Source organism: Nelusetta ayraudi, unplaced genomic scaffold (genome assembly GCF_046127955.1).
Source record: "Nelusetta ayraudi isolate G7.1 ecotype Tasmania unplaced genomic scaffold, CSIRO-AGI_Nayr_v1 ptg000004l, whole genome shotgun sequence".
NCBI classification, from domain to species: domain Eukaryota; kingdom Metazoa; phylum Chordata; class Actinopteri; order Tetraodontiformes; family Monacanthidae; genus Nelusetta; species Nelusetta ayraudi.
The window spans coordinates 8,527,251-8,549,784 of record NW_027466054.1 but is presented as its reverse complement, the minus strand read 5'-3'; the positions used below and the strand labels follow the sequence as shown (position 1 = coordinate 8,549,784).

The 22,534-nt window shown below is 46.1% G+C and overlaps 3 protein-coding genes across 3 annotated transcripts in view; 2 read left to right on the top strand and 1 right to left on the bottom strand.

The window, feature by feature from the left end:
* Positions 1 to 5,012, top strand: part of frem3 (Fras1 related extracellular matrix 3) — a 28,451-nt gene extending 23,439 nt beyond the window's left edge. Inside the window, exons 19-24 of the mRNA XM_076032944.1 lie at positions 344 to 471; positions 1,692 to 1,826; positions 2,274 to 2,400; positions 2,504 to 2,691; positions 2,774 to 2,920; positions 3,673 to 5,012. Coding sequence (XP_075889059.1) covers positions 344 to 471; positions 1,692 to 1,826; positions 2,274 to 2,400; positions 2,504 to 2,691; positions 2,774 to 2,920; positions 3,673 to 4,242 — 1,295 coding nt within the window. The 3' untranslated portion in view covers positions 4,243 to 5,012. The remainder of the gene's footprint in view (positions 1 to 343; positions 472 to 1,691; positions 1,827 to 2,273; positions 2,401 to 2,503; positions 2,692 to 2,773; positions 2,921 to 3,672) is intronic.
* Positions 5,013 to 5,211: 199 nt separating this feature from the next.
* On the bottom strand, positions 5,212 to 12,434 carry smarca5 (SNF2 related chromatin remodeling ATPase 5). Its single transcript, XM_076032966.1, has 23 exons — positions 12,194 to 12,434; positions 11,158 to 11,283; positions 10,908 to 11,074; positions 10,699 to 10,799; positions 10,527 to 10,627; positions 10,260 to 10,439; positions 10,017 to 10,172; positions 9,795 to 9,926; positions 9,520 to 9,588; positions 9,309 to 9,418; positions 8,987 to 9,213; positions 8,721 to 8,842; positions 8,261 to 8,413; positions 8,033 to 8,165; positions 7,800 to 7,948; positions 7,580 to 7,702; positions 7,271 to 7,492; positions 7,061 to 7,183; positions 6,758 to 6,890; positions 6,532 to 6,650; positions 6,208 to 6,420; positions 5,989 to 6,099; positions 5,212 to 5,682 (listed from the first exon to the last, which is right to left on the bottom strand). The coding sequence occupies exons 1-23, from the start codon at positions 12,263 to 12,265 to the stop codon at positions 5,617 to 5,619; spliced, it is 3,108 nt and encodes a 1,035-aa protein (XP_075889081.1). The 5' UTR covers positions 12,266 to 12,434; the 3' UTR covers positions 5,212 to 5,616.
* A 257-nt stretch (positions 12,435 to 12,691) lies between these two features.
* usp38 (ubiquitin specific peptidase 38) lies at positions 12,692 to 22,027 on the top strand. The gene is made up of 11 exons (XM_076032956.1): positions 12,692 to 13,065; positions 13,990 to 14,680; positions 15,194 to 15,329; positions 15,511 to 15,640; positions 15,751 to 15,852; positions 16,152 to 16,310; positions 16,452 to 16,645; positions 16,724 to 16,817; positions 17,023 to 17,129; positions 17,393 to 18,779; positions 20,035 to 22,027. The coding sequence occupies exons 2-11, from the start codon at positions 13,999 to 14,001 to the stop codon at positions 20,203 to 20,205; spliced, it is 3,162 nt and encodes a 1,053-aa protein (XP_075889071.1). The 5' UTR covers positions 12,692 to 13,065; positions 13,990 to 13,998; the 3' UTR covers positions 20,206 to 22,027.
* Positions 22,028 to 22,534: the final 507 nt, after the last annotated feature.

The following is a 22,534-nucleotide window of genomic DNA, read 5'->3' as shown; positions in this document are numbered from 1 at the left end:
CATTCCACACAGCCGCCCGCTAGCTATTAGATTACCCTGCAGCACATATTCTCTTTTCATCTATCCCTGGAGGTCCACATTGGGGTTCCTTCCTGTGTTAAAGTACCAAAGGTCATGTCGGCAAATGTCACTTTAAACCCACAGTGTTTACAGTTGGCGAGCAAGTGAAACAATGTAGAAGGTCAATCTATAAATATTTGTATATATATATACATATATATATATATATATATATATATATACACATATATTTTATTTTTATTTTTTTTTAAGCGTTGCTAGCTGTAGGCAGGAGAAAATGCTAATCTAAATCAGGGGTTTAACAGCTGTGCACGTTTTTCAGGAACCAGCGTGTCGTCCATGGTGATGTGCGCAGACCACCCCAGCCTAACGTTCACCCTCTCCCTGGTCAGGACCGAGCCCACCTACAACCAGCCCATGCAGCAGTGGAGTTTCGTCTCGGACTTTGCTGTGAGTTCTTGCTGCACCCGTTAAAGTATCAGGAAAATTGGCTCAGGACAATGTCGAGAGCAGGCATGAGTAAACTATGGCCCAGGGTCCAGATGCGGCCCATTAAGCTTTTTAATCCAGCCCACAGAACTTGATTAATAGTAAGTAAGTAGTGAAATAACTGTATTTCATGAAAATTTTTAATAAAGAGTTAATACCATGGGTAAGACAGATATTTTGTAACACTTTTGTTCATTATTGAATCGACATTAAAACACGTTTTCTACATATCCCTTGATATATATTTTTCTCCTAAGAGAAACCGTCCCTCTGTCAAATTTTAGAACCCATTATGGGCCACGAGTCAAAAAGTTTGCTGAACCCTGATCTAGAGTGTACTTGTTCACACGCATCACAACATTGCCCATGCGTGTTGTGTTTACACATGTCGATGTTAGGTAAGAGTCCAGGTGAGTCCAGAGCAGGAAGAGCAACATTCTCACTTCTGAGTTAAATGAATGGATGCTTATTGGCTGTGCAGATTTATATCACTAGTTTGAGGGACCAGGTAAGCAGCACAAATACGCTTCCAACAATTTATCAATCCTCAGATTCTTTTTTTTTTTTTTTTTTTTTAAATCACCAAATGAATGATGTACAGCTTCAAAAAAATGCTCAAAAATAGCAGCCATATAAATGGCTTCAGCCGTCTGTTAATGCTGCAAACTGCTTCCAGCTGTGTTTTACCCCCATTGTGTGATTACAGTTTGTTTGATGTTTTGGAGATTAAGCCAGAGGGGCCAGACTGAGATGGTTTGGACACGCTCAGTGAACATATGGGGAGAATGAGGCTGGAGGTTTGAACTGGCAGCACGATGCTGGGAGGAAGAGCAAAGAGGAGATTTATGAATGTAGTGGAAAAGGATGTGAAGTTACTTGGCGCAGTAGATAGAGTTAGTTAGAGGCAGATGATTGGCTGTAGCAACCAATGAATGGAGCAGGCTGAAGGAGAAGTGGTTAGAATTAGAGTTTGTTGGTGCTTTTCATCTGTTAACAACACAATGACTTAACCTGAATATTGAGTCGACATTAGAGTGATAGATAGATCGATAGATAGATAGATAGATAGATAGATAGATAGATACACAGGGAAACGGTGCATGTGTGGTAGGAGCAATGCCAGATGCGGTGAAACAACGCTTAACATCACTGACCTTGTCCTGTTTGTGTGTGACCTGCAGGTGAGAGACTACTCTGGGACCTACACGGTTAAGATGGTCCCCTGCATCGCATCACCCAATGGGGAGTTCAGCATCCCACCCGTCTGCCACCCGAGGGAGCCGCTGACGTTTGACATGGACATTCGTTTCCAGCAGGTTAGCCTGGTTACATACGCCCATACAATACGGTCACCACTGAAGACATAAATAAGCTTTTTTTCATTTGTTTCTTTTATTCGTTGATTAAAGATGGACGGAGTACCTGTTGGTTTGCAAATACCCGTTCGGAAACTTAGTGATTGGCTTCATTTTGGGGGCCCCCTGCTGGTCAAACGATAGAATGCAGGCTCCGCCCATCCTTTTATTCAGTCAATGGTTTTACTTAAACTAAAACATTCCTCCCAATCAGACATTTAGTCAACATATTAATTTTTAAAGGGTTATGAGTCACTCACTAAACAAGTAGGTCTCATTATCTTGATTGCCAACACTAAGTTATAATTAGTATTAATTTGATTTTGGCCATGTCTGCAACTTTTGATATATATGTTTTTGTTTTGTTTGTTTGTTTGTTTTTTACCTAAACCCCAACCTGGATTGTAGGTCAGTGACCCAGTGGCTGCTGAGTTCAGCCTCAACACTCAGATGTTCTTGCTGTCCAAGAAGGAGCTGTGGTTGTCTGACGGTGCCATGGGTTTCGGTGAAGGGACGGACGCTGCTTTCTCTGAAGGTGCGACAATGCTGCCACCCTAAGGCCCGAAGTCAGCATTACAGGCCAGAATTTAAAAATCCTTCCGTGATACAGTGCAGCTGCTGTGTTTTTCCTGCTTTAGGTTCATCAATCTACGGCCGTGTGATGGTGGACCCGGTCCAGAACCTGGGTGACTCCTTCTCCTGCAGCATCGAGAAAGTCTTCCTCTGCACTGGGGCGGACGGTTACGTCCCCAAGTACAACCCCACCAACAAGGAGTACGGCTGCCTGGCGGACGCCCCATCCCTTCTGTACAGATTCAAAATCCTGGTAGGATGCAGTGAACACGACTTCCTGTTTAGCAGAAGAAGCAGTGACTATGTCTCACATCTGTCCATCGCCTTTTCCGCAGGACAAAGCTCAGCCAGAGACCCAGGCCACCGTGTTCGGAGACGTTTCATTCAAGGCCACGCTGGCTCAAGACACACCAGGAGGTCTGCCGTTGGTCCGGCAGCCAGGATCAGATGGTTTCACCCTCTCCTCATCCCCACTCTTTCAGGTCGGTCTGAGTCCGGTCAAGCGTGTGCACAACTTCACAATAGCAAGACCTCAAATGAGATATTGTCTTTGCACAACTGTGATGCAAACCCAACACAAATCCATCCATCTATTTTCCATTGCTGCTCATCGCTCTCTGGGTGTTAGTGGCTCAGGTTACCAAAGTCATTTTGAGCCCTTTGTAGGGCAACACAGTGGCGCAGTGGTTAGCGCTGTCGACTCACAGCAAGAAAGGTTGCAGGTTCGATCCCAGGACTGGGGAGGCCTTAATTGACTGGAGGGTTGTGTGACTGTATGTGGCCCTGCGATGAACTGGCAACTTGTCCAGGGTGTCACCCTGCCTTTGCCCCATGACAGCTCCAGATAGGCTCGAGCAGACTCCTGTGACCCTGCGTTAAGGAAGAAGAGCATATTGAAAAAGGATGGAGTCCTTTGAAAGGCAAAATGGCTCATAGTTCTGATTAAACAGCTGCTTTGCTTTTTGGCAGCAGCTCGGCTTGCAGTCACTTCCTGTATTTCTGTCTTTGTTTCCTTGTTTGGTTTCCAAAAGAAGCTCGCTTCCTTCTTTTGTCAGAGGTTGATCGTTTCTGGAAGACCAATTGAAAATCCTTTCTGTTGGAGATTTTCAATATGGATAAGAGAGATTTAAGATGTCGGATCTTAGCTATCAGTGTTTTGTCATCGATCTGCCATCATGTTTACATATTGCGTGTCATACATTCAACATAAACACATTCTGACTTGTCTGTGCAGGTGGCTGCAGGCCGTGAGTGGTTCATCCACACTATTTACACCGTCCGTTCCAAGCAGAACGCCAACCGCAACATTGGCAAACGCAGCGTGGAGTATCTGCATCACACCATGTCAGCTATGGAGCGACCGGCTGATGCGTCGGCATCCTCCCTGCGCCGTCGCCGCGCCGCTCTCCCACCCCCCGGCCCGGCGCTGGCCCAGGACATCGGCCTGGAGAACAGCCGCGGCACCAACATCCAGCACATCGCCCTGGAGCGGGCCGACCGCCTGGTGGTCAACCAGCGCCAGGCCTGGTCCCACAACCGCGACCCGCTCCTGGAGCGCCCCCTGCTGGAGAGTTCTGGACGAGAGCCAGCGGATTCCAGCACTCTGCCGATGCTAGTGGGCCTGGGCGGCCTGGTCCTGCTCGTCTGCCTCATTGCCACCGTCGTGGTCCTGCTGCTGCTGCGGCGCAAGAGGAGGGAGAAGAAGACGCAGTTCCCTCCGTACGCCACGTCCTCCTCGTCCGCCTACACCGGCCACAGCCAAGGCCACAGCGCGTGGGGCAGCCCGGACAGCTCTGAGGTCTAGGAAAAAAACAACCCTCCCGACAAAAAGACTGCGATAGTCTCGACCCACCCACGTGCCTTCGAAGCCCAACTCTTGCAGCACTGAATGGAGCCCGTTGAAACCTGCGGACAAGCACAGTACGTCAGTGTTTGGGGAGTTTTTTTGTTGTTTTTTTGAGATCTCAATCTGTTTTTTTTTTTGAGATGTATCTATCTCTTACTGTTCGATTTGCTCTCACCGTAATGTTTATGTAGGTTTCTGCCTATTTGTAATGGTTGGATATGGAAGCAAAGGCCTCTCAAATGATTGACTTGCTTCACTGGTTGCCAAGTTGTAAAATATCTTGCTTTTTCTAATATTTGCAAATGCATGAGAATCCCATTTTAGCCGATGCTAGAAGTTCAAGGCAACCCTTTTACAATATTATAAGATACATTTTCTCACGTTCCTTTAAAATTTAGTTTACCAAGGTTTTTTTTTTATTATGAATATTAATGTAATTCAGTGTTTATTTTGTGTGAAGGGTAGAACAAATGGAATGAATGTTAGTTGAAGCTGACCTTAATGAATGATAATTTGATCAAAGATTTCTGAAATCTGCAGCATATCGGCCCCCTGCTGGCTTACTGTAGCACCATGAAAGGGATTGTAAACGGCATTTCCTGACGCTACAACTTTTCTACGTTTCCCTTTTCGATAAGGCTTAAATCAGATGCAAAAATTTATATCTGTACATAAAAAAAACTATAGAAATATGGAAAAGGCTTTTAACCCTGGTGAAACTTGAAAAACACTATGATACACTATGTCTTTGATTTGTTGATCAAGTCCTGGAAAAATACAGCATAAAATCTGTGATTATTCTACAGGTGACAGTTTATCTTGCTTTTGTGGTTCATCACTGTTTTAATGTTTGTACATTTTACCTGCCAAATATAAATGCCTTATTTTGAATGAGTGCTTTATTTACCACAACACAAACTTTAAAAAAAAAAAGGGGGATGTTTATTTGTTACGTTTAAAGACATTTTCTACTTTACATAGGAAGATAAAAAGAACATTTTCTTCAAATAAAAATAGGAGATACTGTTTTGAGCAATGGAATGTGGTACAACCAACAGGCATAAATACACTTTCTTTCCAATTTTAGTACTAGTACTAAAAAAGAGGTCTAGCACACACAAAAAAACTAAACCAGCACAGCTGCAGTATTGAGGTGAGTGACGACGTGGTCAGCCTGTAGAGGAGCACTTCCTAAAACCTAAAACCAGGAGATCAGTCCAGAGGGTTTTACACAGTACATTATCACCGCCTGCAACACAAACACAGACACTAGGACTAACGATGCCGTCGCTGGCTGCCGTTCTCAAAGTGAGATTTAAATTATGTCCAATTTTACAACTTCAACTTTTTTCTGCGTCCGCGACCGTCAGGGGTTCCCTCCGACTTCCGTTTCTGGGCCTGAATTAAGAAAAAGCAGATTTAGAAGAATAAAATGTTGAGTCAACAGTCACTAGAAACAGCCCTTTAAAGGTCTAGTGTGGCAGATCTCGCACCATCTAGTGGTAATAATTCATATTACAATCAATTGCCATTTTAATTTCTGTTTTCCGATGCCCCACTTGGGCTCATGCATTAATGTCTTCATAAATACAATGCTAAATATGAAAACGGAAGCATCTTCCATGGAAAATTGCAATGTTTATCTTTTAGGTAAATACGGGTCATTTTGGATTATCTTCTAACATTGGATGAATTTTGACTCACGGATGCAGTTTTGGGGCCCCGCTTCTTCTTCTCAGCCTTCTCCCTCTCCTCCAGCTCCATGTTCTCTCTCTCGATCAGCGTGATCAGGGTGTTGCATCGCCTCTGCAGCTCCTGCACAACGCAGACACATACAAAGGAAAATGACTTTCAGGCAACAATGTGCAAAGACAAATATCACATCTCAATGACACACAAGTCCATATCAAGTCCATATTTTACCATGGCGGTCCTGGATTTGAGGAACCAGTCGAAGCGGAACTGCGGCGAGTTGCGGATGCACTGGCGCAGCTCGTCGTACACGCTCTCCTTGTCGAAGCCCAGCTTGTGGAGCATGCAGATGAGGAAGCGGTCCTCCTCCTCCGTGTAGTTCTTGCCTTTGTTGGTGCCGTAAGAGATGCGGAGCTGATGGAATGGGGCCTTGTAGCGACCAATCTGGGAAAATAAGAGACAGCGCTGATTATTAAATCCGATAAATGTTTGTGTTCCAACACTTTAGTGTGGAAGACAATGACAGTGAGGTGACTGATGTTAGCGGCCGGCTACCTTGGAGTCCAGTGCCTTCTTAATGCTAATCCTCCTCTGGATGCGGGCCTCCCCCCTCTCGATCTGGGCCATGATCTTCTCGATATCTTGCAGCTCGTTGCAGCGCTCCCAGAACACAGCTGACGGTTACAAAAGCAAAAAAAAAAAAAAAGAAAATCACTAAGACACGTCCCAAGTGTTGGTCTGACGGTGGAATAGAGGGTTAAAAGAAAATCACTGCAGTTACCAGAATATTCCATAACTTCCTCTGGAGTTTTCCCCTCCACCTCTCTGGCGATGTTCTCAATGTCGTCCCGGCCCCACTTCTCATTGGCTTTGATGAACTGGTTGAAGTCGCGCTTGTTCCAGATGGTGAATCCCTGCCGTGAAGATACGTCAAGTCAATGGGTGTGCATTGCAGATTTGCAAGAACCTTGCTACATGATAATTGTTTCCAGTTTCAGTTTTTTGCAACTACAAATTGTGCCTTTTGAAGGTTGCTTGAAATTGGTTGATATTTTTGAAACTGCTTCAAACCATCTGCCGTTACCTTCTGCAGCAGGTTCTCCTTCTCCTCCAGCTCCTCCTCAGAGAGAGCCTCGGCCTCGTCGATCTTGGCCTGCTCTTCTTTCTGGACGTGGGCTGAATTTGGCATGTCGGGATTTCGGGGCACCTGCGGGGGACACAGCCACGGTGACTTCACGGCTCAGCGGGACATTTCAACACCGGCGACGCAAACTACACAAAAAGGCTCAGTTACTTTGTAGCCGATGGTCTTCCTGTAAAACAGAATCTCCTTCTCCAGGAGCTCGAAGAGGCGCGGGGGGAAGAACTGGAAGTCCTGGACGTTTGGCTGCTTGGGGGGACGAGGAGCCTTCGGCGCTTTGGGCTCGCTGACTCTCAGAGCTTCTCTGAAGTAGGCGTCCACGGCGTAGTTGGCCTTCCTTTCTCTCTTGGGAGGCTCAATCCAGTTGGTAATGACCTGGATAAAAAGAAGACATGGTTGGCACACATGCACACACACACACACTTCTATTTATAACCTTGTAGAATATTTCTTTGTTTTTACCTTTTTCTTCTCCCTGTAATCCTCTCCTTCAAACGTGTACACGCTGCTGTTCTCCGTGTCCATGGTGAAGTTCCTAAGAGAGCTCTCGCCCAGAGTGGACAGCTTCTCCTTCATCTCCATGGTCTGCAACGGCCATGGGATTTTTTCATTGTAAAAAATAAGCCGTGGCTCAAGAAAGGTTGAAAAACCCTGCTGTGGAGCACGGCGCAGCGAGACCCACCTTCCTCTCGCCTCTCTCCAGGATGGCGTCGATGTCGTCGTCCGTGATCTCGCTCTCCTTGGAGGCGAAGACGTGCGTGGCGCCGTGGCGGATGATGGACAGCATCTCGTCCTTGCCCAGCTTGTTAGCGGTCGGATCCACCAGTCTTCCTGTAGGGCGCAAACGGGTGTGTTTTACTCAAGACTTGAGTGTTGTCGTCGTGGTGGTTATTTGCTGCGGAGGAGACGGCGTACCCTGCTGGATGACGATGGAGTCCAGCCGTAGCTTCATCTCGGCCCTCTCCACGATCCTCTCCTCCACCGTGTTCTCCGTGATGAAGCGGAAGACTCGCACCTGCTTCTGCTGACCGATCCTGTGGGCTCGGTCCTGAGGCGAGGTGAGAATGGAGATGGGATGGGTGAGGGTCAGGTGCGGCGCCTGCTGCTCGGCGATTGGCAGAAGATCCCGAGAACTGGACTCACCATGGCCTGAAGGTCGACCTGAGGGTTCCAGTCCGAGTCGTACAGGATGACGACGTCGGCCGTGGCCAAGTTGATACCCAGACCTCCGGCCCTGGTGCTCAACATGAAGATGAACTTTGAGCTGTTGGGCTCGTTGTACGCGTTGATCGAGATCTGCAAACCAAAACGAGATAAAAATTGTGATCACTCCTCCACTCATTTCCTGAGGAAAAACAAGCATATTGATTCGACTCGGCCACATAGAGATAATTTATGTGATGATGATGACATCCAGCGTCAGTGCTGCAAACTCTATGCACAAGCCAACATACTTGCACGAAAATTTAATAAGTGTACTGATGATGTCAAGATTGCTCTGATTAGGTCCTACTGCACTTCATTTTTTTTTAGTGTGGACCCGAGTCTGGAATAAAATTTATCAGACTACAAAGAACCCTGTCAGTGGGTGAAGGCGCCACACCTGTCTCTCCTCGTGTGGCGTCTGGCCGTCGAGACGGCAGTAGCCGTAGTTCCTCCACATACAGTAGTCCTCCAAGATGTCCAGCACTCTGGTCATCTGGCTGAAGATGAGGATGCGAGAACCTGAACAGGAGTAGGACGGTTAGCAACCAGACCCGATTACGAGAAATTTCACCCCCGACAAGCAACAATTTCAATCTGAAAATTCAATTTGGAATTTTCTCTCTCGGCTCCAGATTACACACGCAGACTTGACCGGCTACATACCCTGTTCCTTCATCTTGGGCAGAAGCTTGTCCAGGACCGCCATCTTGCCGCTGTTCACCACCAGGTGGAGGTCGGTCGTGTAGGGGGGTCCGGGCTCGGCACCGTCAAAAAGGTACGGGTGGTTGCAGCACTTCCTCAGCTGCATGAGGACGTTCAGCAGACGCATCTTGTCCATCTTGCCCGCAGAGTTCAGGATGTCGATGTCCTTCATCAGAATCTTTGTGTACCTGATGGTTCGGAACCACGTGCACTTCAGTCAGCCGCCCCACGCCTGTCTCCAGGTTGAAGTTGTGCTCAGTGTGGGTTGGATTGCACTGCTTACCACTCTCGCTGCATCTTGCTCAGGCCAACGTACATCTTGATCTCTCTTTTCGGAAGCAGGGTTTTCTCCACGTCAGCTTTTATACGTCGGAGCAGGAAGGGACGCAGAACCTAAAAGAGGGTTTAAAAAAATTATACCGCAACATTTTTACCCAAATAACACAAGCTGATAGTGATGAGTGAAAAGCTAAACTGGGAAACGTGATACGTACTGTGTGAAGACGTTCAACCAGCTTCTGGTCACCCAAGCAGTTGTTGGTGTCAAACCAGGAGTCAAAGTCCTGCAAGGAGGGAGATTAACAAGTAAGACCGAAACACTTTTGTATCACATAGTGGTGAAAAATAATATTGTCATATATTGTGTTTTTAGAGACTTTACCTGGCAAAAATATCAGTTTTGTTTTTTTCTGCATCAACAGATCCCTTTAAATTTTACACACTTGGCCTTTAAACTGCTACGAAACTATAATTTCCAGGCTGCTCTCACCTCTGATGAGTTAAAGACGTCGGGCAGCAGGAAGTTAAGCAGAGCCCACAGCTCATGGAGGTTGTTTTGCAGCGGGGTTCCGGTGAGCAACAAGCGATTGGTGGTCTTGAATTCTCGCACAATTTCAGACAGCTGAGTGAAGAAAAGCATGTTTTCTCTGTTTAGACAGCTCAACTCACCAACGTTGGCTCAACTTCTCCCTTTCACCAATAGCTGCATCACCTTTGATTTTTCATTCTTGATCCTGTGGGCTTCGTCGATGACCAGGTAGCGCCAGTTGAATTTCTTGAACACTGCTTTTTCGATGATGAGCATCTCGTATGATGTGACGCACACGTCCCACTCTCCAGGCAGCAGCACGTCTCTGATCAGGGCAGTCTGAAATTCAAAGCAGGGAGACAGAATATGAAGACACTGGCGTGAGGTGACGTTTTGCCGGGCAGTCAGCATTCAGCCGAAGCCTACCCTCTGCTCTCGGTCTCCAATCAGGCAGACTGCACGGAGCGAGGGCACCCATCTCTTGAACTCGTTCATCCAGTTGTAGAGGGTGGACTTGGGCACCAGCACCATGTGAGGACCAGGGATGTTTCTGTAGTGCTTCATGTAACCCAGCAGGGAGATGGTCTGCAGAGTTTTCCCCAAACCCTGTGTGTACAGCACAGTGGCATATGTTAACACAGCGTCCATAGAGCGCACTAACCTTCCGATAAGGTTTTGTGGGGCCGTACAGACCATTTCATCAGCGAGGATGCCATTGATGCCGTTCTCGTATAAAGAAATGAGCCAGTTGAGGCCGCGGACCTGGTAGTCCCTCATCTTCCCTGTTTTGACGTCTGAGGGAGAGAACGTACAGTCATCACACCTGCTCATTTTCATTGCTGCCTTCAAAGAATCATTTACTTACAGGAGGGCGAGTCATCAAAACGAGTGCAGACGTTGGTTGTCTTGGTGCTCTCACTCAGGAGCTCCTCGTCCTCCTCCTGCTCTGTGCGGCGATGGCGGTTACTGAGCATCACAGAAAAGAAGCCACGTGTTACAATCACAGTGGGAGGAGTCCTATTTATTTTTATTTATTTATTTTTTGTCCTGTGTACACTGTAGACGTGCACTCACTCTCCAGCGGAGATCAGGTTCTGTTTCTCATCCTTCTTGATCCGAGGACGACCTGGTTTCATTTTCAGTGGAGATGTTGGGGTCTTCTGTGCAGCGGGTTGCACAAAATGAGCAAACAGCTCTGTTTGCTTCAGCAGGTACTCAAACCTGTTGGTCCGATCCGTTTGCTGTGGACATGGGGGGAGAGACGGTCTTAAAGAAAAAGGGGGCAGCACACGTGTTGACCAAGTGAGATCAAACGGGTTCTTACCACTTTCTCCTCGTAGCCCGGGGTAGATTCTTTAGCTTTGGATGAAGAGGGGGACGATCCATCTTGCCCGTCAGGTCCTGCGTCTGAGGAAGACTCTTTTCCAGCATCAGAAGAATCAGACTTTTCCTAAGCGGGATAACAGAAAGGGACGACACAAAAGTCTTCGTGAAGGGAGCTGGAGAAACAGGATCAAAAACAACATCTACTAAATGGGCTCTGACTAAAGGCCAAAACCAAACTGAAGTTCAAGTCGGTTATCAGTCAAACGTACATCTGCAGTCTACATTCCTTCTTGGGAACTTACATGCGTAATAATAGCGCATGACTACATTTGGTTTACGACTATTGAATTTGTCTTGAGCGCAAACAAGTTTTCCTGGCGCCACCGAACTGTGTGATGACATAGAAAAACTGTCTTCTTTAAAAATGAAAGCAAAAGCAGAAATCGCAACAGAACTCATTTTCCATGCCCATTCAGCCGCAGCGTCTGACAGTTTCACACCCCGTCGCTACACCCGCTGAAAACAAAGACGTTGACTAGGCAGCGAAGCAGTGTGCGCTGTTGCCATACTGATAACTTTTATTCTAAGAGCTAGCGAGCTATGAATGGCAAGTCACTGGGTAAATCTGACGATGCGTGGGCGTCCTACCCGGAGTGTAGGTGCGTTTTGGTGCGGCAATCGGTGTGATTCTGGCGGCGGGGTTTGGCGTACAGTCCGTCAGCCTCATGAAGCGGGCTAGTAGCGCTCGCTACCGCTGCGTGCGCCAACGTTAGCTTCAGTCCCAACTGCCTGCTGCTGCTGTGAGCTAACAGTTAGCGACGGCCGCAGCTAGCCAACTAGCACAAACAGCGAGTTCCCAGCTAGCCACAACACATAAAAAGTAAAGCCAAGTTGTAACCGGCTGAGTTTGGGGGTACAGAGACGGCGTGATAAACATCAGGACACAGGAGCGGTAGAGAATTGTGAGGCGGCCCGGTGACAGATGTAACTACGCAGCGCGGAAAGGAGACAATGAGTGTTTTAGATAACCCTACCTCCGCTCCTCCGGCTTCTTCAAGTTCGGTCGGTTCTTCCCGCTGTTCCTCGCAGTTCGCGCTTTCGGACATTTTTTAATCAATTTTGATCTTTGTTCCCAATTTGTCGGCCTTGGTACGATTCCCAGTGGTGTCCTGGTAAGCAGTCGATAACGATTTTTCGAACTAGATGGAGATAAAAGCCAACTATCCTTTTGTTTATGATGAAAGACACACCGGTTAGACAGAGACTGCACGTTCGCGGCGCGCTAGGAAAATTGTCCCGAGCATCCCGCGTACATTGCGTTCTATCGCGAGACTTCAGCTAGCCGCCTTCAGAAGCAATCGGAGATGTCGCACATACATAGTTTGAATGAAGCTAAAAATGTGCGGTGTTCTTTACAAAGAAACCACAGTCATTAGATCATCTTTAATCAACTTGCCAAATTGTTAAGCTCCTTCAGTATCCTCCGTGCGCTGAAGATAAGGAAGGTTTTATAAGTAAAGACTTTTGAGTTTTATTTTTATTTTTTTCCCGAAGCATCATATCGAGATAACAAAAACACCTTAGAAATGTACCAATACTGCGATTGAATTTCAATCTCACTTCATCACGTTATTTTGAAAAATCATAAAATATCAAAATTGGAGAACCGCCTTTTTGATTTTCGGTCAGGCAACAACTTCGTGACAGGCAGTTCTTGAGACGAAAATGACACCACGCCAGGGTCCCACCAGCTTTCCTGTCAACTATTATGACGTCACTGGACGGTTAATCAGCTGTTTCTCAGTAATCAAGCAAACCAAATAACACATATTAATTCGACTGAACGAGTGTAAACTTTTGGACATTGACTCTATTCTGGTCAACACGGTTGACATGCTCTTTGGGGGTAAGTACATATTGCCTCGCCAATTTTCAAGCTTATGTGTGTCGGCATTACGGCTAACGTCAGGCCTGTTTGTGTTGCTTTTGTTTATTATTTTGTTGTTAGAGGCATAAGGCATTAATTGTTTGTATTAATTGTTAGATCGGACACGTAGGGTTTTGTCAAATTAACAGCAGTCCGTCCGTGGTTTAACTGCGAAATTTAAAAAGAAGTTCATTTATCAATATCGCTAGCGTTAGCAAACCAGCCACCGGTGTTTAAACACAAGCACAATTTTCAAATGGAAACTCCCATTATTCAGTGTTCAGATATAAGTAACGCCACATCTAAAAAAAAAAAAAAAAATGTGCGCAATGCACAAACATTTTCACGCATGTTGCTACGACAGCAACAAGTAAGCAGTATAACACTGTTTCCAAATGTTTAGCATGAAATTACCCTTTGGTATTTCCATCAGGTTCAGACCTGCTCATGCGCTTCATTTTTTGTTTTCGGGGGGGAAATCACAATATTGAGTGAATGTAAGTTTGTATGTATGTATACATAAGAATGTGTAGAACAGTTTCTACTTTAAACTTTCTTAGTAGTGCTCAGTATTAGGTTCAAATTCTTATGTTTTCCTATTGTCATCACTGCGCAGCTCTTGTCTAAACCCTTAGACAAGAGCTGTTGCAGCTGCATCACATTAAAGCTGAGTTCACATGATTTGCGGCTGAATGCCTACGGTTTGTTCAGTGAATGGCTGCAGACAATACATTCTGATGGGTTGTGTTGAGAGCATGATAAGCACTACAATGGAGTCATTGTTGTCAATTGAAAATGTTTTGGAAAAAGTGTTAGAATTAACAATAGACATGAGGCCGAGTCATTTTTTATTTTTATTTTTGGAAAGTAAACTTTTAAATCCAGTGTTATTATCTTCTACAGACCTCCATCATGGACAAAATTTTGGAGGGCCTGTTGAGCTCCAACCATTCTGTTCCAGTGAAGAGAGCCATTGTAAAGAAGGTTGTCGAAGCAGCAGAGAAAGAGGTGACTGAGGAACAGTGTCAGTCACTGTTTGTTCTGACCACCCGCCTCATACTGCTTGGCGAAGATGCCTTCCAGAAACAGATTGGTCTCCAGGTTTTGGACGCCTATGCACGTTACCACCGCCCCGAGTTTGAGCGTTTCTTTTGCAAAGACTTTGTCCTCAGTCTCCTACAGCAGGGATACGGCCAATTGGACCGCAAAGACCCAGCCATCATAGACTACATTCACTGCTGCCTGAGGCTGCTAATCAGCTGCCCGTCGGTGCTGGAGATCTTCAGTGTCATCCAGGTGGAGGTTTTAAGGATGGTGTGTGAACGCCCTGAGCCGGTGCTCTGCGCCCGTCTGAACACTCTGCTGTCAGACTTCGTGCAGTGCATCCCGCGGGAGAAGTCGGGCGTATTGTTCTGCCAGCAGCTGGTGAGAACCATCAGCTACTTCCACTGCTTTGCCAGCCAAGAGCGGGAGCTGAGAGAGTACGTCGGTCAGGTGACAAAGGTTAGCACGCTGCTGCAGAACATCTGGAAAGCCGACCCAGCCACACTTCTCCCCTCGCTGCAGGAGCTTTTCGCCATCATCTCGTCCACTGGTGAAAGTCTTACCTTCTTTTCATAACTATTTACCCTTCTTCCTCTTTTTTTCTTATACGGAATGCAGTGTTTTATTATGCAATTTAGGTGTAATAGTGGAGCTATTAGGTTGGGTGACTCATTTGTACTAATTAAAGTTGAACATTGACTTATCAGTATCGGGCCATAAAACCGTAACTGCATCCAGATTTTTTCCACTTGTCTTGAACTTATTCAGTTCAAGACTTATTTATTAATTGCTTTAAATTGTTTTTGTTTTTTCAACGAACCGGACTTGTGTATTTATTACTTTGTCATACATAGGCCATCATTAAATTATTTCTTTAGGTGATTTATAATTCTTTACATTGTAATTTTTTCTTCAATTTCGTTTTGAATTTTGATCATTTAAGAGCTGCTGTTTATAAATGGTTTCAATGAAAAGTTATGTCAACTCTACCTGCTATTGCTGAAATGAAAATTGCCATTGGTGCAGTTGTGTTAATTTCCCACCATGGTTCTTTCTTTTACAGACCCTTCGTTTGACCCATCTATTGCTCTTGCCAGTCTGGTGCAGCACATCCCCGTGCAGATGATCACAGTGCTCATCAAGAGCCTCACTGCAGACCAGAACGTCAAAGATGCAAGCATGACTAAAGCACTCTGCAGGTAAAGTCACACAGTCATCTGAGATAACTGGCTTTTGAAACATGGGTATTTTATGACTTGAAGTGAAGCAGTAGATGTGAGGCTTTTTTTTTGTTTTCCACACTTTTTTTTCATATTTTTATGACCTGTCACATTTGCATGAGTTACAGCACCTGTAATCAACAGTCTTCTGTCCCTGTAGGATGATTGACTGGCTGTCATGGCCTCTGGCTCACCATGTGGACACCTGGATCATTGCTCTGCTCAAAGGCCTGGCTGCTGTTCAGAAGTTCACCATCCTAATAGACGTCACTCTGCTTAAAATCGAGCTGGTTTGTAGTCAATACCAACAACAAACACTAACTTCCTTTAATTTTCTACAATCTTTTCTACTTTCTAGAGCTTAATGGTGAAAATAAATACAGCTTATTTTCACCCGCAGGTATTCAGTCGCCTGTGGTACCCCATCGTGCGACAGGGGGCGCTAACCGTGCTCTCCCACATGCTGCTGAGTTTCCAGCACTCTCCTGAGGCCTTTCATTTGGTGAGAGTTCTCCTATCGCTCATCTCTCTCTCTCTCTCTGATGCGGTCACTTTGTTGGCTACATTTCCTTCTCCCCCTGGTTCACATTGCTTCAGAGATGCTCAAGTTTCTTTGGACAACACCCTGACCTCAATACAGCTCACCCTCAAATGACGTGTGAATCACTTCAGTGCCAAGCAGTGGCCCTAAAGGCCCTCAGTAGTGATTCTAATCTTCAGACATGAAGATTCACCAGAATGAAGAGAAATACTTCTGTACAGGTCCAGCATGTTCTCAGTGTCTTTCTCTTACTGTCCCAGGTTGTCCCACATGTGGTGCATCTCGTCCAGTCTCTGAGGACGGATGGTCTCCCGAACAGTAAAGCTTTCCTGCTGCAGTTCACTGAACTCATACACTGCATGATGTACCAGTACTCTGGCTTCCCTGACCTCTATGACAACATATTGGAAGCCATTAAGGTAAAAGTTTTTTGTCATCAAACATCTTGTAAGTGACTGAGAAAAATGATGCATTACATCTAAATGTTCAGAAATATTAAGGTTGGTTGGTTTTGGCTTTGTGCTCTCTGACCTCACTGATGGAATTTGACACTTTTAAAGGATCTTCCAAAGCCACTTGAAGAGAAGATCAAGTTGGTGTTGAATCAAAGTGCCTGGACGTCCCAGTCCAACTCATTTGGCTCTGACTTTCTGAGGCAAAGTGGAAAGTCTGAAACTGGGAAGACTGGCCTGGTCAATCTGGGCAACACCTGCTACATGAATAGCATCATCCAGACGCTCTTCATGGCCACAGAGTGAGTTTGGCATTCTAAGCGCACACTGAAAGCATCAACAGTAATTGATTTGGACAATCGAAATCTGTTTTCCTTCAGTTTCAGGCGACATGTTTTATCACTGAATCTAAATGGTTCAAACACACTAATGAAGAAACTGCAGCTGCTCTTTGCTTTCCTCGCTCACACTCAGGTAAGTGGGGTAAAATGTATTATTGCAAACAAATGTTTGCTTAAGCAACTGCAACATTTTGTAAAAACAAAAAATCTTTCTAAAATGTTCAATTTCATTTAAATTTCATTTCATTTACAAAATTGTTGATGACCAAATTTTTTCTCTATGTAAACCCAATGACCAAAACTGATATGTGTTTGCTGTTCACATGTTTGTCCTGCAGAGGACAGCATACGCCCCTAGGAACTTCTTGGAAGCTTCTCGGCCTCCCTGGTTTAATGTCGGTTCTCAGCAGGACTGCTCTGAGTACCTCCGATTTCTTCTAGACAGGTACACTTGACCATCCAAACCACCAAACTAATGAATTACTTGCTTCTGCTAAACAGAATTAATGATGAAGGACAATTACCAGTACACCTTTTTACTGACAAATGGTAAAAAAAAATGGAACTCGGCAGATAAAGACATGGAGGTGTTCATTGTATACTTAGCATTTCTGAACATGCTCTGCTTAGAGTAACTGAGTTATGTTAGTAACATGGCAAAGGCTTAAATAATTTTACAGTTGCTGTTTTTTCCCCACAACTTTTAAGGTTGCATGAAGAAGAAAAAGCACTGCAGCTCCTGCAGCCGGCCAAGCCAAAGATCGCCTCTCCCGCTGACACAAGCAGCACAACGCCGGCCAATCCTGAGGAGGCAGAGGAGGAACCTTTGACTGCAGCGGCAAGCAAAGCCGGGAACGACAGCAGGACTCTGACAGAAACGATGTTCGGCGGGAACCTGATCACAGGCATTCGCTGTCTGCATTGTAACGGCATCTCTGAGAAGGAGGAGCCCTTCACAGATCTGTCTCTGGCCTTCTGTCCGCCCGCTGCCTCCCAGGACGGCCCCAGACCCGCGGGGCCCTCAGAAGAGCCGAAGCTCCTTTGTCAGGGGTCCGTCAACGGTGGCAGCGAAGCTCCCGATCCGAGCTCGGCCAACGTGCCTCCCGGGAGCCTCCACCCCGTCTCTGCAGTGGACGAGCCCCCGCTGTCCGTCCCCGACCTGGTGAATTATTTCCTGGCCCCGGAGATCCTGGACGAAGACAACGCCTACTTCTGCGAGAAGTGCGGCTCGCTCCAGAGGGCCGAGAGGACCATGAAGGTGGTGTCGGCGCCCGAGTACTTAATCCTCACCCTGCTGCGCTTCTCCTACGATGCCAAGTGCCACGTGCGAAGGAAGATCCTAGAGAACGTCACCATCCCCACGCTCATGAGGCTTCCCGTGCACGCCGGCCCCGGGCCGACTTGGCCCCCCGCCGCGTCCGCCTCGTCTGCCTCGTCTTCCTCGTCCCCGCTGCAGGTCGACTCGCCGGAAAGCAGCGAAAACCTGGCCAAAAAGCTCAAACCGTCTGAAAATGAGGACGTGGTGGAGGAGGAGGAGGAGGAGGTGGTGGTGGTGGGGGAGGAGGAGGAGGAGGAGAGGGCAGACGGGGTGGCGCAGGCCGGGTCGGAGCTCTACATGCTCAGCTCGGTGGTGATGCACTCCGGGGTGTCGTCGGAGAGCGGCCACTACTACTCCTACGGCCGCAACGTCAACGGCGCCGACGGGACGCAGCATCCGGCCGATCGCATCACCGCCTTCAGGGGAGACCCGGTTAGCGGCGGCCAGGCGGCGGAGCAGCTCGGCGCCGCCACCTGCGCCGCTCTGTCCCCGCCGCCCCAGTACGGCGACACGGCGCTCAACGGCGGCCAGGAGGCCAAGGACTGGCTGCTGTTCAACGACAGCAGGGTGACGTTTTCGTCCTTCCAGTCGGTGCAAAACATCACCAACCGCTTCCCCAAGGACACAGCGTACGTGCTCATGTACAGGAAGCAGGAGCCGCCGGAACAGAGCCGGGACGGAGGAGCCGCGGCCAGCGGGGTGAAGCTGAGCACCGAGCCGCCGCTGCAGAAGGAGCTTCTGGAGGCCATCATCAAGGACAACAAGCTGTACTTACAGGTATGAAAGGTGTAAACACCTGCATTGTGTTCTGCACTTATTTTCTTTAATTTTCCCAAAGGACAAAAGAGTTACATAGGTGAACTCAATTAGAACAACAATAAAACACCAGGGCACAGATGAAAACAAAATGAGTTCCTTCATTGAAGTTCATTACAAATTGAACAATTTCCGCAGAGTCAATTCAATGTCTGTTCAGGAAATGACATCTCATCTCGATAGATCTCTGCACCTCTTCCATTCGCAGCCACAACCAACCACAGAACATGTTTTTTTTACTACCGGTATGGCAGATTGCATCATGCTGCGTCATTCAGTGCACTTTACCAGAGGTTGAGCTACACACGCACAGCGAGCTACACAACTACAAAAGATCTTTTCATATGATCTATAAGACACAACCCTGCCGGGTTTTGCCGCAGTGCTGCGTTTGGTTTGACTGCAGCCTTAGGAATTAATATGCAGCCAAGAGGTGCAATATAGCTCACCTGAGACTCCAAAAAATATGTCATGCGTGCATTTAATACGAACCGCCAATGTTTGTGTAATTCCATTCAGAGTTATGCCTCGTGCGCGGCCCTTGTCCATGTGGCATTATTGTGAATAAGTGAAGGGCTCTGAAGGATTTTCTCAGGTGGAAAGAAGCTCTGGGACGAGGGGAGGGTGGGGGGAGGTGGGCGAGCCCTGTCTGCACAGTATTTCAGATATATATGTTTGCGACAGAATCCGAAGGCAAATCTTAGCTGTCCCGTTAGAAGGCGCGAGGTGTAATTTCACGAGCCGTTGAACTGTGCTGTGTCAACGTTTCGGCCACGGCGTGTAGCTGAGGTGAACCCCCTGTAGAGGGTGCTGTGCCGGCGCTCTGGAGCCACACCTCATGCCGAGTTAACCCTTTCAGCATGAGAGTCACTTGCTAATTCAGCATGAGGTGAATTTACTAATTTAGCACGAGGTGTGGCTCACATTAATTACCTTGTGATGACTGTGGGTTTTAACTGCGCTTCTCTCTCTCTCTCTCTCTCTCTCTGTCTCTCTCTCCCCCTCTCTCTCTCTCCCTCTCCCTCCCCCTCTCCATCTCTCTCACTCACTGTCTCGCTCTCTCTCTGTCTCTCTGTCTGTCTCTCTCTCTCTCTCTCCCTCTCTCTCACTCACTGTCTCGCTCTCTCTCTGTCTCTCTCTGTCTCTCTCTCTCTCTCTCTCTCTCTCTCTCTCTCTCTCTCTCTCTCACTGTCGGTCTCTCCTCTGCCGCTGACAGGAGCAGGAGCTCAACGCCCGCACTCAGGCTATGCAGGCCCCGTCGTCCTGCTCATTTCGGCCCAATGGCTCAGATGACAACAACCCACCAGGGAGCTGTGGCCCATCTGGTGGAGGTGGCGGAGGCGGAGGAGGAGGGGGCTTTAACACCATTAGCAGACTGGTCTTTTGAGAAGAAAAGAAAGTGGGGAGGAAAAAAATTTAAAAAGGAGCATCAGGAAACCTAATTGACCGGCACTGAGGGAGTCCCGTACTGTCATATACCACACAAGTGCATGTAACCTCATAAGAAGATGATCACTGACATGATCTAAAAACACACACACACAGAGCAACTGCACTGATTGTGACCTTAAAAGGCATTCTGTTTCAAACCGATCATGTAGTCTTCATGTCACTGTTTTAATGAATTATTTAAGAAGTTGTATTTATTTGTTTTTTTGTTTTTTTGGGGTGTGTCACTATTGTATTCTTTAGGTCTATGGTTGCAGTTCCTGAGGTACACATCAGCACATATTTGCTCGCCTTTTAAATGATGAAATCATGGCCATGTCTTATTTATAATGATAGAAACAACTTGAGGCTGTGTTCACACCAAATGTGACGTTTCAATTACAACACAGGCTTTTCCATTCATTTTCAGGGAGACACAAATATCTTTCTCTCTCTTGTGCTCTCTGTTCTTTTGGAGATTCACATTGACTTAATTCTATTTTCCATTCTTTTCTATGCGCCAAACCCCCAAAGTTTAATCTAACCTCATTCATACCTCGCCTTTAATCTTAAGTCTAGCCCTGTAATGTAATGATGAAGTAGTAAAGACGTGAGTAAATTGTAATGACAGAAAACAGAAGACACACCCTGCTGGCTATTGATACAGCACCTCATGTGGTGTCAATGTAACCTCCTTTGCTTCTCCGTAAAGCAGTTTTTTTTTTTACAATAGATTTGAATTTCTGATTGACACAAACACAAAAACGTGCAATCCGGAAGCATGCACCTGTAAAATAAACTAGACCTTGTTGGTTTGTCCTCGTTCTGCAATCACACAGATCTCGACCTTTGCATGTGGTTTCCCTTCCAAGCCTGTACAGTTTGATTTTTGAAAACATTTGAACATGATTTTAATGTGTACTTCCAAATTCTTAGAATTCATCTTTTGATTTCATTTCATATTTCTCATGCAATAAATGTACAGATGCGGTTTGCATATTTCTCTTAAAATATTCGGGGATACGCAAATTAATGTAGAACAATGGAATTCTGTGTATGTGATTTTTTTTTCCAAGATAAAAGGCATTTTTATAATTGAAGACATAATGCTGTCTTGTTAGAAAGACATCTGATCGCCATTGAGCTAAAGTAAAGGCATCTTTTTTTAAAGCATCCCTTTGAATTAGTCATTCAGGGAGAATAATTTGCTCATACTGATTTTATGTGCCTTTTTGATATTGTAATTTTCTTAGAGGGATTTTGTCAGTATTTACACCTCAACTGTTTGTCTCAACGGTATTGAAAGAAATGTATGTGCTGTATTGTTTAACTCAAGCAGACAGGCTGTTTAAGGTCAAGTGATTTAAATAGCCTGGCGGATGTTGTATATGCTCTAATATAATACATGTTGATATGATTATTAATAAAAAATGAAGTTATCAGGAAATTAGGAAATGTAATGGTGGGCTGGCCCATGGCAGCAGCAGGTCATCTTCTGGAAATATTTTCAAATCATGCTTAAATTCAATATCTTCATGCTAAATAATGCAATGACCTCTATCTGTACATGATCTACTTTTTTTCTTGCAGTGCATATTTGTACCTGAAGAGTGGTATGTCCCCGATGACTGGTTGCTCCTTTTGGAGCCACACGTCTTATGTATTATCAAATCCACTGTATGACGTGTTTATCAATGCTCTTTGGTTATATTATGGAGATTCCAAGCCTCAAACACTTTGGGATGTATGTGGATTTCTAAAATACATAAGTAAGCATTTTGTGTATTTGTGTACAAGTTTGTGTCGTGTGCCCATGTTTTCACCCACAATACAACTAAAACCATAATTGGGAACGATCAATGATCCTCAATGGTTGAGAAAATCATTCACTTTCTAACTCACTTGTGATGTGATGCTGTATATTAATGCCCTGTGTGTGTGTGTGTGTGTGTGTGTGTGTGTGTTCACTGTCCAATGAATACAAATACGTTGTGCTCTGCAAGTGGATATGCCATCCATTGACAGTCGCAGCCTCGCTGGGGTGTTATTAAAGCTGGTACATGACACAGGAGGTAATAGCCGTTAACATCATAGAGCCATATAAAATCTTGCACTGATTAAAACTGGGCCATTGTACAGCCATTCCACAGCCATAATTGATCCCAACACCTCCATCAATACAGAGGCTGCTCAGAGTGGTAATGTGACTGTGCAATGGCCAAGTCATTAATCACGGACTAACAGGGAACATCCTTTGGGGGATGTGTTTACCATTACAATGGCATTCC